The following is a 16992-nucleotide window of genomic DNA, read 5'->3' as shown; positions in this document are numbered from 1 at the left end:
ATCCAGTGACATTGTGTGAGACACATCCACAACCCCATCAGATTCGCTCCTTCACACTCTCTCTGACCCTCTGGGCAGCTCAGCCTCTGTCATTGTTTGGTCTCTCCACATCTTCTGGTGCTCCTTGGGGCCTGTCCTCAGCTCTTACCCCTTAACACACACTTCTGGGGGAACCAATTGCCACTTACACACAGATGACCCACAACGAGTCTTTGAAACCCTTGTGGACTCTAGCATCATTCTTCTGGCCACTAATTTGCTTTTGCTTCCTGGGTGTTCCGCAGGCACCTCAGACTCAATTTGTCCAATTGAACTCCACTTCTGCTAACCTGGAAACTCCTCCTATATTTTCTGTTCCCAAATGGCATGGAACCCGAACCAATGCCTGGGCTTCTGCTAAACGACCTCTCTTATCCCTTTCCACCTTCACGGCTCCTGCCTTAGCTCAAGGGCCCTCCGTGGCTGGTTCTAGGCTCCTAACGATTTGCTAGTCAATGCTGACCCCTCCAAGGTCTCCCTCCTCCTCATCACTCAGAGTGCTCTGTTTCATCCCAGGAAGATCTACCCCTATCTGCCTCAGTGGTGGCACTGATCACAAGGGATTGTGAGAGCAGTGGCTATGTCTGTGTTGCAAATGCACTACTTGAGTTCCGCAAAGGCAGCAACCATGTATTTCTGTACTACTCACAGTTAGCCTCCAGTGGATGGGGTAAATCTAGTCCAAGGCAGCTGCTTAGTACGTATTCAGTGAGTGAGTGGAAGAGCTCTGGATGTAGCACTTATCTGGAGCAACTACTGATTATGAACTAGCAATGGGCGGGGTCCCAGCTATCTCCTTAGAAATCTCTGGGTTCTATGTGAGGTAAGAATGCTGTAGGCAGGCAAGGGCCTGATGACAGCATTTCCAACAGCATAATCAGCTTGGGACATCTGGGAATGCCAAAGAAAGGGCTGATGTGAGTCTGTTGCTGTTGCTGGTGGCCTAAGTGGTAACACAGGAGAGACAACTCCCTCCCTCAAAGAGTAGAAGAGCCTTGGGTCCCAGAGGAGGGAAAACAGAGCCCAGAGCTTGAGTCCTGAGTAGAGGCTGAGGATCCCCACCCACAGGCCGTCAGCTCCTGAAGGGATAAGCACACAGGTGTGTGAGCTCAGGTGTTCTGAAGCAAGATCAATGTGCTAGTCTGATAGAGACACAGGCTTTTATCCCCAGAAATGTCAAAATAAACTCATTACTGCTTTTCTCTTGGCCATTAGCTGCCCTCAGACTTTATTACTTTTGTCATCTTTTTAACACCTCACATTCCAGGCAGAAAGCATTTTTGTGGAATTAATATTATTCTAGGTGTGAAATGGCATGGATTTCTCAAAGGCCAGACAAAGTCAGTGGCATGTCAAGGCCACCTGTGCCACCTTGCTGCCCTTGTGTTTCCCCAGGCCATAGGGAGTGGACCAAACAGCAGCTCCATCTCTGTCTTTCAGGTGGGTGCGTTTCCTTAGTGACAGAGTTCCTGTGAGCTCCTGAAGGATGCTCCAAAGATAAAGGGGGATGATCACTCTCTCACCATAATCCTTGGCAATCTAGATTGTCCTTAGGCAGAACACATCCTGGGCCTTTCTAACAGATAAGGAGAAAACTGTCCTCTTGAATGGTCCCCAAAAGAGAATAGTTTCTTATATTAAAGATGGCAATAATCACTCAATTAGACAAATTACTTGGTAAATAAAAATTAAGAACAATGACAATAACCTCGGGTTCAGTTGGATAGGTCGCTTGTCATTTGTGATTCACTTTAATTAAGGGCAGGCCTTTGAGCACATATGTGGCTGTGAGTGGCCTCTATTCATCTGTCTATACCAAGGTTTTCAAAGCCACCTTCTTTATAAAGTTATACATGCATATTCTATAAGTATGTATTACTCTAGATTTTATGCACTATGCACTAAGTAATATGCATTATTACTTTAATGCACTATGCATTAAACGTAGCTGTATGTCCTATATAAAATTATAGATACACTTTTATAAATAAGTTAAAAAAAAACCCTCTCATTGCATTAAAATGTTTACATGCTCACAGAACTTATATAACCTCTATCTAGCTCAATACTTTGTTCCCTTACAAAGGCACCCCCAGCCCCTGTGATTGCTAGAGGACGTGTCACAGCTCAGACTCTAAAGGCAGTGCACGCCAACAGAACTTCCCGCCCGCCCATCTCAACCCTCCCCGCTACAGCAGCGCTTCCATAAGAATCCCACCCTGGGGAAGAGGCAGCACTGGGACAAGGCCTGCTCTCCTTTGCACCTTAGATGACGTCATAAAGTCACCAGGTCCTAAAAATGATATCATAATGGGGATTATGTCTGGATGCAAAGATAGGAAGAGGAACTGTTCGGGCAGCCAAGAGAAAGGGACAGTAGCAACTGTGAAGTGTTCCTCAGCCAAATGGTTTTGATTCCCTCTGCTGAAGTGAGTCCACTGGGATGGCTAGGCATAGGCTGCCGGGACCCAAGAAATACATTTCAGTGGTCAGGTTACACAGAAGTGTGGATAACCAGGGAACTTTACTTCAAAATCATTTCATTTTTTTTCTGCCTTTGATAAGGAAACAAGGTGAAACACTCTATCAGGCCCACTGATGACATCTTCAGGCAAGATGTCCTCCATCAAGGCGACAGGGACCAGCCTTCACCTGGTGATAACTCACCCTTTCCAAAGACTTCAGGAGATTTTGTCTTTCTTTGAGCTTCTGAATACTGATGACAATTTTGTGTCTTGCACCTTTGGTAACATTCTGTAATTAAATAAAAGTTACATTTAAAAACATATTTTTAAGAATCCGTTTAGAGTTTCCTGAAGGCTTTTCTGTACTCTACTGTTCTCTTGGTTCTGACGTTGGTGGACTAGCAAATACCCACTTGTCTCTCTCTTCAGTCCCCACTATCATTAACCTCTCCTTACTACATGTTCTAACTACATCTGACCATACAATTTGTCTGTGTCCTTTGGCTGTGACCTTTAGGAGAGAAAAGAGGGAGAAAGTGAGCTAGAAGGCCAATTACCCACCCAGCACAAAATTTCTTCACAGTCTTAAAAGATCATTTTAAAGTCATACACTCCTCTTCTCCATATTTTGTCATTTCAGTCCCTCCCAGGTTGCTTGAAGGTTCCAACCCCATACAGGGCTTCCTTGTCTTCTTAAACCTTTCCTAGGTTTTCCCATCTCGAGGACATGGGAAGGAAGTCTTGTATGGTTCTCTCCAGATGCCATACAACACAGGGCAATTTTGGGCAGTTTGCAGGTCATCTTGGGTCTCCATAAGGAAACCCAGAATAGAAAAGAAGATAAAACTCTACTTCAGTCATCACTTCAGCTAAATGATGAGGATTCCCAGTTTGTCTTAATTGTGCAATGGTGAGCCTCAAGATTTAGTTCAATGCTTGCTGACCACCGCTACTGCAAAGTTCCAAAGAGAAGGCCCTTTCTTAAATCAGGTCTCTAAGACAAACTTTGGTGACTTCTTATAGCTCCTCATAGAATTTCTCTTAAAGAAGGAAAAGATGGGAACATCAGAGACATCTCCCTCAGAGATACTAACACTCAAGTGACAACTGAACTCACTTTCTAAGATAAAGTGCTGGGGGCAGATTTCTGGTTAGCTCTGACTTTGGGTTCAAGTGAATTAAATTACTCTGAAAAGTTTGTGCTGGCCTCTGGCTTTGCCCTCTCTGTCAATTATTTCTTGTTTTTTCTCAAGTCAAATAACTGAGGACTTAGATTTTTTTTTTTCTTAAACTCTGACCCAAACACAAAAAAATGCCCTTAGAAGTACTTCTCATCAATCCCTGGGATCTCAAGGCTCAGTTGAGATCCAAAAAGCGGTGGGAGAAGTGTTAGGAGGTTGAAATTAGCGCTTTTCATTCTCTGAGAATGTGCAGTGACTTTGGGCTTTGTGTTGCATCTCAATACTGGTATTCAGCCGGGCCTGCAGAGGTTAACTGAGGGTACTGAAGATGCAATGAGAAACCAGCATCTGCTGGGAGGTATGCCCCAAGTGGTACAACCTCCTCTTCCTGCAAGGGAAATCCTACTAGCCTGCTCAGACGTTAATGCTTTTAAATCATTGCTCAAAGGAAACTGAGGTCAATATGAAACATGCCAATGGCATTTTAAACAAGGGAAAAAAAGACATCGGTCAGATCTATTTACTCGAGCACAGCATGGTAGGAAACATGCTTAGCTTGGGGGTGGAGGGGGTCTGTTGACTGGCCTAGCCTTTGGCATCCACACTTGGGGAAAGATGCCCAAGAAAGGAGGAGGAACTCTGCTCTTTTACAGCACACAGAAGGGAAATGAAACCTGAGACCTGGGGTAATCCCATTCTCTATGACAGTCCCATGTTACGCAAGATAGTTAGAAGAAAAAAGTATTTTGTACAACTTACTCTAATCTCCACTAAGTTCAATCTGAACATGTCTTTGGAAAAGTCTTGGGGAAAGTCTGAGGCATGACCCGGTGCATCTACTCACTAACTACTACAAGTTAGCTGATTTGTAACCAGACTGGACAACAGACAAACCAATCTGTCATTGTCCAAACAAGCCCTCATCGGACAGATGGAGGGAGGGGGCGGGAAAGCAAAAGCAGGGACACAGACTCTCTGAGGCCTTGGTCAAGTGTTACTTCCAGGCCATTCCACCTTACGCTTAGAGTGTGCACCTAGGCATCACCTTTTCTGTAATATTCACTGAATCCTATTTGCCTTGCAGTGATCTGCTGGTCGCCTGCCTCCTAATGGACACTGAGGACAAGAACCCAGCCTTACTCACCAGTAATGCTGGCCAACACATGGCAGTTCCTAGGACAAGGCAAGCTACTGGGTGGGTAGAGGTAGGGGTCCAAACAAGGTCTGTCTTGGGCTGGAACTTCAGGTTCCACCTGGGGCTCTCTTCTCACAGAAGGGTCACCTGCAACAACATACCTGAGCCTCCAGCTGGCACTCAGTGAGAGCCATCATCTCCTCATAGGTCATCTGGGAGAAAAGCGCAGCGTACTTGTGCAGGCGGAGGCTTTTTAACCAGGCTGGAACATCTGTGGTGCAAGATGTGCAAGAGATGGGGAGAGAAATTGAAAGGGAACAAGAAGAGATGACAAAAGATGTGGGAATAGAGAAAAGAAAGGAGGGTGATGGTCAGAGGGGAAAAAAGAAAAAAAAAAAACCCTTTATGTTACTCCTTGTTCACTTCCATTTTGGCAGCAAATTATGGACTTCAATTCTTGGCCTAGCTCTGACATTCCCACTGTCAGGCTCCCTTATTCTACTTTAGACTAGGGGTTGCTAACTTGGGGTCCACGGGATTCCGGGCATATAGGAATTCCCTAAAATGATATCCCAATTTGTGAATATATGGGTAGTTTTCTGGACGGAAGTCATTCATAGCTTTCATAAGATTCTCAAAGGGGTTCATGACCAAAAACATGGCAAGGAACCATTGCTTTGGCCAGACTACTTCATTATCGATTTGGAAAGAACAGACTTAAGTTAAAACTACATATGATGAGTCCACCTCCAAGAAAATTTCTTTCTAGCTTCAGTGTAGTTCTCCACATGCTGTTTCTGCCACTTCCACAGTAATAGGTCACCCAGGCAACTGTACTACTCTATGGGTAGAGTTGCTGTCATTCTTAGCCTGATCTTTCTCTTGCCTTCCTATGCCCCAGAGGAATAAGGGCATCCTAGACTCCAAAACTATCACTCTAGTATGTATATATAAAGTGTGTGTGTGTGTGTGTATGTGTGTGTGTCCCTGATGACCAAATGTCCAAGCTATGGAATGTGTCTGGATGTGTCTCAGACCTTTTCCTTGAATATCGACCAAAAACATACCAGGACTGGAAAGGCCCAATGATTGGCTAGATCATAGGCTAATATAAATTCCAGAGCATATCTGAAATAAACCCAAATACTAGATTCTAGAGTTGGGAAAATTAAATAGTCACCGTATCAAAATCCATGAGAATTATCACCTTCCTAAGTTCAGCCAAAACAAAGCACTTGCCCATGCTCCTTTAATTCAGAGTTTTTCAGCTGATAGGATCTTTGAGAATCCTCTAGAATTACTTTCCCCCCATCCTTAGCTCATTTTACAGATGGCAAAGTTAAGTCATTGTCTAGGTTAGGAGCAAGTATGTGGTGAAATAAGGACTAGAACCAGGCCTCCCAATTCCTGGCTTTTTCCTGCATTGTATCAACTTCTTGTGAGATGAGTTCAAAGAGCTCATCAATGGTAGGGCTGGATAAACAATGACTGCAAAGTGCTTTGAGATGTTGAAGCACTGGGTAAATGTTATTCATGTTTCCTATATTGCAGCAAGTGCTTTATTCTGAGGCACTGACAAACACTTCAGAGTAAGTGGGAAATTTCCAATTTCTAATTTTTAAAGTAGTTAATTGGGCTTGGTTAAAGAAACCTGGCCTATCCTGAAATCAGGCCCTGTCTCCCCAGGAAATGAAACCTAGGCTTATGAAGAGTAGGCATGGGATGATCTCCTGAAACTCAAAGATTACAAGGGGGAGAGTGGGCCTATTGAGGTTACCTCTTGATCTGCAGTAATGTGAAGGCTAAAGAAGGGGGATCTCTACAGAAATAGAATTGGATATCCAATGCCACTTGAAGAACAAACTCAGTCATCTCAGGCAAGAAATCACCTGATTCTGTGCTTCGAGGCCCTTCATTCTACCATGACAAGCAGAGTCCCTCTGGGACCATCAGCAACCACAAAGAGACCAGGCTTCCCCAGGCACATAGTACCAACCTCTTGCATTCTCCTTTACACAAATTGTGGTTGCATAGAATCCAGGCCCTGCCAGCTCAGGCTGTGGTGCTTTCCCTCCTGAGACATTCTGGAACCTTTTTACCAGACTTTATTCTCCACCACATTTTTTTGTTGTTGAAACAATGCTAATACTTCTGCAGAGTGAGCAGCAAATAACTACAGCTCCGGCTTTGGGGCCAATGACTTGTCAACACTTTGGCACCAGGTTTCACGTTGGCTACTTACATCTTTGAAAAGCCTCAGGCTGCTGCTCAGAAAACTCAGTGATCGTGATTCAGAAAAGTCTAGGTAACCCCATGGCACACTTGGGCACAATATGCCACAGAGACTGTGGAGTATCTCATGGGCCATATTTTCACCGGCTGCCCTACAGTTTAATCATGCAAAATCCACTAATGATAAAACAGAATTGTTAGCTACTAAATCCTGTTATAAACTGGGTATTTTATAAGCCAAGAGGACAATATGGTGTTTTAAGAGTTGAGGGGAGAGTGGGGTGCAAATCTTGGCTCAGCAAGACGAGTACTCCAATCAGTACTAGTTCTTTTCTAGAAAAGGTTTGGACAACTAGAATTCCTGTTGGAGGGATGGAAGAGCCTGCCTCACCCATTTGGTGAAAATGCGGCCCCACTGGTAGTTGCTTTCCTACACAGCAAAGGCTCCTACACAGCTTCACAACATGGCAAGTTAGGCCTTCCCGAGAAGTTATTTCTGGATATGTTCCTGGGCAATGTAAGCTCCTCTTGGCCACATGCTCCTTGAGGCAGGCACATGTTGACTCTGCTTGCATAGCAGGTATCTCAGTGCCTAGCTGGGTGCTGTGTGCTTAAAGAGCTCTACTTCCTGAAACATGAACTAAATGAACAAAGAAGAGGAAATCCCAGTTCTTAAGAACATAGCCTACTAATCTTTCACCCCCTGGTTAGAGACAAGGCACCTTTTTCTGCCAGGGATTAAAAGAGAACACCATTAAAAGGGCAACAAACCAGAGAAGTGAGCGCCTGCACCATTTTGACTCCTCCCAAGCCAGGAATTCCAATGACTTGGATGCTAGATTCTGTTAAGATGTTACCCAGAAACAAAGTCTAACCAAAAGTTTAGATTCTTTCCCCTGGTCCAGGTGCCACAGGGGAGGGTGCAAAGCTAAGAACCACCTCACATAACCTCAGATATTGTTTTTTCATTTTGCAAAAGCTGTAGCCAGCTGTGGTTGAAAGACACAGACAAGCAGGAGTGTTTCTTATAGGAGCTGATACATGATTGACATCATGAATGTCTCCTGGGCTCTCACCTCCAGCTGGCACACAGCCATTTAGCCTCAACTGGGCTGCTTCTGATGGACTTGCCAATGGAGGTCCTAGACTAGAAAGTCACTCTCTTATGCAGTGTGAGAAAGATTAAGATGCCTTTGCTATTTGCCAGGTTGACTTCCTTGCCAAATGTGGGCATCCTGATATTTGTCTGTTCAATACTTATTGAACGTTTACTATGGGGACCAGGCCCATCCCTGCTATCAAGGAACTTCTAATCCAGAGAGAATGGCTGATTCGCACAATACATTTGTAGTAGTTGCAGGACAAGTGCTTGGTCAACTCAAAGTTCTAGGCAGACACAGAACAATGAGATTTTGCTTTCCCTTGAGGAGTGAGGGAGCTTCACAGTAGCAGACCACTGAGGAAGCCATTTCTGGAAGTAGGAACAGCATATTAGCAAAGCAATAGTAGAGTCAAGAGAGCATTTGAGGCTAAGCAAACACTTGGGTGAATGATAGACATTGGCTAGTAACAAGGTGGGGCACATAGGCAGGGGTCTGATGACTGAGATCTGTAATGCTGAAACAAGGACGGTAGACCTCCTCTTTGGGTGATGAGGAGCTGTTGAAATCTGAGCAGCAGAGGCACAATCAAAGGAGTATGTTAGAAAGATGATGGCTGTCAGTGTATAAAGGCTGGATTGGAGGATGTGGGAGTGGAGGCCAGGAGAATGAACTGAAGCCCTTGGAGATGGCTTGGAAGGGCAGTGGCGAGGAGAAGGATATAAATGGATAGTACTTCAAGATCAAGATCAAGGAAGAATAGAGGGTAAGAGTGACACTAGTAGTTCTTCTGATTCAAGCTTGGCAAGACAAAATGTATAGGGGAGCAGCAGTTTTGGGATGACAAGAGATGGTGAGCTCCACTTCATGTCAGCTGAGTATCACTACCTTTGAGCCATCGAGGTGGACAAGTTAACTGGACAAGATCCCTGAAGAGAGGTCTGAGCGGGAGAACCGGTCAGCAGCACACAGGAGTGGCTTAGATCACTGAGGGAAAGAGCATGGAGTGAGAACAGGGGGGAGCCAAGAAAGAGCCTTGGCAGCATGAGGCGTTTAGAGGAAGGGGTGGGGAAAGAAGCCCATGAAGAAAACTGGGAGGAGAGAGCCAAAGGGTTTTAAGTTTCTGGAAGAAAGCACCACCACCATGTGCAGATGGGGGGAGGTCCCTAGGCAGTGTCCATCCTTCATAAAGCTCCTTCTAGATCTTGCTGCAGTCCAGAGTGGCCATCTTCACATGGCCTTTTTTGAGAATAGTGCTACACTCATCTTTTATATGCTCTGTGTTTACCTGCTAGTCATTACCAATGGGATCAATTCCCACTTATATTGATTTCTATTTCCCTTTTAGAGTTTTTGAACAAACCAGTCACAGAGAGGCTTTGTGGTGCATACAACAGCTCACATATAAGTTGGGCTCCAATTAGAACTCAAGCTACTTTTCTAAGTACTTGTTGCTGGAATGGCTACAAGTACATTCAATAGGCCTTGGAGCACATGCCTCACAAACAAAGAGCCTCCACAAGACTGAAATATAGACCAATGCTGCAGAAGGGCCCAATATGGGAAGCATTGTAAGGGCAGGGAGTAAGGTGAGAAAGAAATGTGAGCAGCCCCGGTTTCCACAAGAAGCTTCACCTGTGGTGGTCCTGGTACCTACCTGCAGACAGAAGAGCAACTTCCATTCACCACAGAGACCCCGGCTAATCTCAGACAACTCTCCCTCTCTCCCCAAGATACAACTGTCTCCTTGGTCTTCAAGGAAGAGAAGAGGAAACCAAGTGAGGGGTAGAAAGAGACTAACCCTTTCAGTGTTGAAGTGAGAGAGAAAAGATTCCTTTCAAAAAGGAAGCAGAAGGGGATCCCTGGGTTGCTCAGCGGTTGAGCGTCTGCCTTTGGCGTGGGGTGTGATCCTGGAGTCCTGGGATCAAGTCCCACGTCGGGCTCCCTGCATGGAGCCTGCTTCTCCCTCTGCCTGTGTCTTTCCCTCTCTCTCTGTGTGTCTCTCATGAATAAATAAATAAAATCTTAAAAAAAAAAAAAAAAAAGGAAGCAGAAGTCTAGGGATAGTGTCAATATTACTGAAGCCTGTTGATTTCTGGCCAGAGCAGAACAAGCTGCCCAATGCTGCTCCAGCCTCTGAGCAAGAGAAAGACGCACCTTGGTCTTGGGTTCCTGTGAACTAGAGTGCACTCCTCAGTCCTGGGAAGTGTCCATGGTGGTCTCCACAAGGGGTTCCCCCACTGATGGGGAGCATGTGTGGGTCTCAGAAGGAACAGTTGAGGAGAACACACATTTGGATGGTTTGAGTACAAACACAGGGACTACGTTGCTCAAAGTTCCCATCAGCTATGACACTCCTAAGTGGTGTTCTACATGCAGCTTGCTTTGCGTCACTGAATCACGCTGAGTTCCACATGGAAAGCTTCCCTCTGCATGCCTGCACAGTTTTTCCAGCACTGTAGCTAAAGACACATGCTTGCTAAGGAATGGCAGTTAGACTCCTGACCTTTAGGTTTGGGGGGAGTCCTGGAAACTTGTTTTTCAAAGACAATGGGCCTCCGGCCTACCTGAGAAGAGGGGGCACCATCTGAGCCCATGAAGACCTACCCATGTAGGTTTTATGCTGGCATTTGGGAATAAAGAAAGTATAGTGAATTTACTAAGTCCTGGCCTTTAATTTAGATGAATTCAAGACAGTACCTAGAAAGTCAACATTCAGAAAATGGTGGCTTGTCTCCATGACAGCCGTGCTGAGAAGTGTCCCAGCCACAGTCCGACTCCATCACTCACACCCTCATGACCCTCAGAAATGCTGGATTGATGACCTTTCTCATAAAGGTTTCTCATGGGCTTCTTCGTCTGAAAAAGTTTCACACTCCTCAGTAATTTTTCTAATTGCATTCTAAGACAGGCAGCAGTTCCAAGGTTTATATTGCAAAAACAACTCAAAACTCCAAAGTGGCTACTTCAGAATGGGCAATTGTATTTCCTTTACTGTGGAGGGGAAAAAGGCAACCAAGCCTATTTTTTTCCATCCCTGGTCCCCTCTACTCCCAGTTGTTATGTTTCTATCAAGGTTACTAGAGCCACAGATTACTTTTTAACCTGTATGATGTCTATATACAAACAATGTAACAGTTTCAATTACTTCCATGTTTTTTTTCTTTTTTTTTTTTACTTCCATGTTTTGTGCTAACATAATGCCATACATCATAAGCCAACCTAGTTAATGTTAACCCATAATGAAGCTCGTATCAAGAGAAACAGATCCCGACCTCTACCCCTCTCACACTGACAACTGCAACAAGAAAGTCATGGAGCTTCTTACTCTTAGGAGCCCAAATCTATGGGCCTTACTAGCCAGAAATCTGGAAGGGATGCCCCCGCAGGAGTTTCCCCACAGGTAGGCAGAATGGTAACCTGTGCAGGTGGGGAGGGGAGCCAGGGCGTAGGGAGGCTGGGCCAGGGGCGAACCTGGTGCACTGCGGTGTTGGTGCAGATCTACTGGAGTGTTCTACGGGTTCCCAGACTCACCATGCCCCACACTGGCCCCAGATCTGTTTCTTCTCCTATATGTGGCTAGAGATGACACCAGGGGCTATTCAGCTGTCCCCAGCAGAAACCTGGGCATCATCCTAAATTCCTCCCGCTCCTGCACTGTCTACATTCAGCTAGGGCACACTCAATCCTGGGCTCGCTCAATTCTAGCTCAGCAATACCACATTCACCAAGATCATGCCCATTTCAATCCATTCTTGCTGCTGCTTGCCTTGGGCCCACCTCATTATCCTCCTCAGTTACTAAACAGCCCGCACTTCTCAGCTGGCTTCCCAATCCAGAATCCCCTGCCCCTCCTGCCCTTCTACATGCCCCCCTGCCCCCAACACTTTCGCTAAGGTCTGATTTCTAATGAGCAAATGTAAGCGGGTCATTCTGCTGCTAAATGCCCTCAACAGCTTCTATCAACATCAAATCTTTCACAAACCCTAGCATCTGGCTTTTCCCTCTGCAGACTCCTTTCCTTTGTGCTTTTGACAGTCAAGCTCTCATATGTACTCGGTCAATCTGTCTCATCATCATCCTTTCACGCATCCTTTCTTCTCTGCACAGAATGCCCTTCCCTCACTTTATATATTTGGCTAACTTGTAATCATGCTCGAGAACTCAGCACCAGGCCTCTCCTTCTCAGGAACTTTCCTTGACTTCTCTCCACTTTGCATTAGGGCCCTCCTTGATGCCTACCCTGACCCAGGGAAAGACTCCAAAGACAAGACATTTTCACAGCTGTGCACCTGCCTCAGTTACCTGTTTGTTGCTCTTATGATGGTGACTCCCTTGGGGCAGGTACAATCTCCTTCTTCTCTGTCTCCCCAGTCACTAGTCCAAAGCCTCTTTCGGCAGGTGCTTAAAAGCCAACTGACTTGATAAGGACTAAAGTAAAACCTACTAACCAGTCTTTGTTCCCTTCTCCCTGCTCCCATAGAACACAGCCACACCACTTGTCACAGCCCTGGCCTTTTGAGAAGTCTTTGGGTGTTGTGCCTATATTATTTCTGAGAACATGATGCTAATAATATGAAGGGAAGATATGCTTCCTCCACCAATGGACTTCTGCTATCCTACATTTTCTCTTCCTTCCAGGAAATTATGGGAATGTCTTTTTTTTTTCCTCTTCTTGGCCACTTGCAAGAGAGAAAAGGTATGGAAGTGCATAAATGCAATACCAAGGGAAAGGAGGTTATTATAATTGAGGACCAACCTGGGAACCATGAACATTTCCCCCAGGATAAGTCACAGTGACATTTTTGCAAACAACGAGGACAACTGAATTTAGGAACCACAATCAGCATGCCTGGTCCAAAGATGTATAACCAGTAGCTTCCACAGGGCATGTTGGGGGGGGGGGGGCGGGGATCTCATATTCCTGTTGTTTCCCACTTCTGTTCATTAATTTCTAGTTGAGTAGCTGATCCCATTCTTGCTTTAGCCTGAGATTAATCTGAGATCCCTACCCTGAGGGCCATCCAATCTGTGCTTTGGAGCTGACGTACATCTTCAGGATGGGTATTTACTATAAAAGGAAAACAAAGCAAAGCAGGCAGATGATGTTAATCCTCTGAGAGCACCAGTTGGTCTACTCGGGAGAGAACTTTGTGACCATCCCTGGCCGGGTGTGCTGACACTAAGACAAAAAGAGGGTAAGATCGATGTTGGTGAAAAATTTAAGAAGGAGAATGCGGGGCTGTGAGCTTTATTTCATGCTCTTGACCCAAGAGGCACATTCCTAAGGGACAATTCGTAGCCAAACCTGGCTAGCTTGTCCAGATGAAAAGGAAGGAATAGATGTACACAGTGTTTCAGCGAGGTATGCACAGCTGTTGGCAGGAAAGATGAATTCACACTAAATTAAGCTCAATTATGGTGACTTTTTAGTCTTTCCCCAAGGTGCAGGGAGAGGGCTGACACGCATCCTCTGGAGATTTGGAACTCCTCCAAATTCAACTACAGATTCCTTGTTGTTTTTGTAAACTAGGAGTTTAAAAAAAACTTTAGAAAAAGAGCGCTAATTCACTGATGGCATCATGAAGTGGACCAGAAAGTAGCCTACAAGGGCTGATACTCCTACCCAAGCACCTCGTCACATGAAAGAAAGAGATGTGGACCCGAGTGAAAGAGTGGGCTCTTTTTAGAAGCACTTCATTTGATTTCCTATTTCATTTCTCAGAAAGTATGAATTAATTGGGAAAATTAAACCAGTGTCTGCTCTTGGACCTGGGAATCAAATGAGAAACTCTGGGGCTGGGTGTGGTGAGGGCTGCTTCTTGGGTGCTGGCCTGGGAGGCCACCCTGCCTAGTCTTTGCTGATAGAGTTGAGCAGTGGCCTTCTCAAGAAGACCTCTCCAGGCACGGCTAGGGGGTGGTATTTGGCCCTCGACATTCTGGGATGCCCATGTTTTTGGCTGCAGATGTTTCTACAGCTTGACCTATTAGCTGAACTGCAAATATACTTTCCCGACAAACAGAATCCTTCATTGTTTCTCATGCCTTCTTTCAAATATGCTTTGTCCTTTAATTTGCTAAGGACTTTATATTTTGAACCCTAAATCCAATTCTTTGGGAGCAGGGCAGTTGGATGGGTCACCAGAAGGTGGGTGTATATAGGAAAGAGTCCTGTTTTGTCCAGTCACCAAAGAGCCTGCTTTCTGACCATACTCCTTGGGTCTATGAAGAAAATCTTGGATATAAGAGCTTGTCTGCATCACTTTCTAATTGAAGAATCTCTGAGGAGACAATTCTTATCAATTCTGAAGAAAAGAATAGAAGAAGCTTATATATGGGATATTCCCTGAACCTGGAATATTTTGGCTTTTATTCTACAACAGCAATAAGAAATTTATTCAATTTTTCCATCATTTGTTCCACTTTAAAAAACATGCTCTCATTATTCTCTTCTCACCTCAAAATGACAGCACATAATGAGCACATGTTTACCTACTTTGGGAGGATGTTGAAGGTATACATTAAAGCTGAAAGAAAGAATGAAGGAACAAATGGAAGGAAAGAAGAAAGGATGAAAGAAAAGAAAGTAAAAGGAAGAAAAGAAAGCAAACCTCTTATAACCAGACAGGACCAGCATTCCTGGAAAAGGCCTTCCCTCAGGACCCACCTTGCCCTTTGAACACAAAAGCCAAGGCCTCCTTCCCACAGTTACCAATTAGAACCACATATACGCTTTCTTGGAAACATGCCGCCCAGACACTCCACTTGGCCTGGGAAGAAGTCGGTCCAGAGCAATGGCTGTCCCTGTCTCCCTTGGTCCCTCAGGTACTTGAGTGCCCCAGTGACAGATGCCCTGCAGGCTTACCTAAAGCATGGCTGAGGCTCATCTGCTACCCATCACCTGGGGCTGCTTGAGCACATAATCATGTAGCATGAACTCAGAAATGAGTTTTGCTAGGTCTCCAAAATTATGACACATTTCCTCGAAAACTGTGAAAGAGAAAGAGGACACATATCCCCTCCATGCCAAAATGAGCCATTGTTTGTGCTGTCTGTTAAACACCTTTAAAGACCCACTTGTATCAGCAGAAGAAAGCATCAAGACACATCCCACTCATTCTGGGCACTCACCATGGGATGGGGGTGGCATGGGGAGCATACGGGCCTGCCGCCGCCGAGGGAGAGGAATATTCAAGGAATGCACCAGGGAAGCTACTTCCTGACAGCCTTGTTCCCCTAACGGATAGGCTCCATGTGTCAGCCTGGTACTCTCTCACAACTGGCACCTGGATGGTCATGGGCATCTTTCTGTGCCATGCTGCCATGGCGGGGAGGGGACTTGGGATACAGCCTCCTATGTCAACACTGATCTTTCTTGAGGGAAAGATAGAAACAGCAAAAACCTTGGGACTATGGATGCCAGCAAAGAGGGTGCTCTCAGAGCCCCCTCAGTACTGTACACTCAGAAGCATGGCTAATTAGTGTTTCTCCATCTAAAATTGTTATCACTGTATCTCTGATGAGCATCCTTCCCTGTGGACTTCCCAGACTTTGAACAACTTGGTATCTAAAAATACAAAATGCACATATCCTCTTTGAACCTATCACGGGTAATTTGGAAATCTCTGTCTCCCGATGAATATCTTAAGAGGAGGATAGATTTACAGGGCAATGTACATTTATTTATGCTGCACAAGAAGGCCTTTATCACCTGTATGCAAATCTGCTATCAGACTTAAAACACTGTCAGAGATTCTCAGTGGTATTTTTGTCCATATCCCTTAAAGAGATGCAGAGGAAAGGGTTTAAAAATTTCTTTGGATATCAAAGAAAAGGGGGGGGGGAGAGAAAGGAAGCACTACTACAATTCTGCATCAAGAGAGACTTAAAAGAAAGATCCTGTGGTTTGTTTTGCTAAATTATTGACGGTTCCCTGGCCACAGCCAACGAGGTAGAAGGCTGGAGTAGCTCAGCGCCTTTACAAACGGGCAGGCTGAGCAATGTACGTGCACAGTAGATCCTATCACTGTTAGCTGTGACTCATTTAATTGCCTGCAAGTCACCGCATTTAAAAAAAAAAAAGAGTCTTGACCTCTCTTGCTCTGGTTCCTGCTTCCGAGGTTTTGGCACGAAGCCCTGGGAGGGGAATTAGAGCCCTTTCCACCATGGTCAACCCTGGAGCTCTGCAAAGGAGGGGTCAAATGCACAAGCCTGTGGGAGAAGGGGCTGGGCTCCATTCTTGCTGACTTCCTATCTCTCTTTTTACCCCTTCTGACTCCAAATAAAGGGACAGACTCTGTTCCCAGTGGTTTCTTGTTCAGTCACTCACCTTTCATACCACTACCTTCTTCTTGGAATGTGTTACGAGCAGTGTTCTGATCTTCTAAGTGTTCACTCCCACCACTTCCTGAAGAGGCTACACTGCTTTGTGGAGACAGGGGGGCATGATCGGATGGGAGGCACTGGGGTCCTCTAGCTCGTAAGTCCTCATGAGACATCCATCCATGTCCTAGAGGCTGGTTTGGCACATTCATGGGTGGGGTAAGGGACACAGATCGTTTCAAAGGGCTGTGGTGTGCCTGGCCTGAGAGAACTGGAAAAAAAAAATAAAATGAAATAGGTTATTCCCCCCCCTTTAGCCTGGGCCACAGAGAACCCACAATACCTTTTGACCCTGAGAGGTGATGCTAACTATCTGATGACTCTATCAGTGGTCCCCACAGGCTGAATATAGGCCTGGCAGGGCCCTCCCCTGCAGGGGGTTAAAAAAGATGCTGTGTGGTCCTCTTGGTGGGTTGGGTTTCCCCAAGGAGGCTATACCTACAGTGCCCATGCATCTG

The 16992-nt window shown here is 45.4% G+C and overlaps 1 protein-coding gene across 6 annotated transcripts in view; it reads right to left on the bottom strand.

Annotated features, from left to right (window-relative positions):
• Positions 1 to 16992, bottom strand: part of SAMD4A (sterile alpha motif domain containing 4A) — a 210590-nt gene that overhangs the window by 33177 nt on the left and 160421 nt on the right. For 4 of the 6 annotated variants that reach the window (XM_038544761.1, XM_038544764.1, XM_038544763.1 and 1 more), the window contains 3 exons: positions 16482 to 16745; positions 4982 to 5091; positions 2707 to 2793 (listed from right to left, as the gene is read on the bottom strand). In XM_038544761.1, coding sequence (XP_038400689.1) covers positions 2707 to 2793; positions 4982 to 5091; positions 16482 to 16745 — 461 coding nt within the window. Of the gene's footprint in view, positions 1 to 688; positions 843 to 2706; positions 2794 to 4981; positions 5092 to 16481; positions 16746 to 16992 lie in introns of those variants that run through there. The other 2 variants (XM_038544762.1, XM_038544767.1) reach the window with 2 other exon arrangements.

The sequence above is a fragment of the Canis lupus genome, chromosome 8 (genome assembly GCF_011100685.1).
Source record: "Canis lupus familiaris isolate Mischka breed German Shepherd chromosome 8, alternate assembly UU_Cfam_GSD_1.0, whole genome shotgun sequence".
Lineage (NCBI taxonomy): Eukaryota > Metazoa > Chordata > Mammalia > Carnivora > Canidae > Canis > Canis lupus.
Note: the sequence above shows the minus strand (reverse complement) of the source record. Positions and strands in the feature narration are given on the sequence as shown.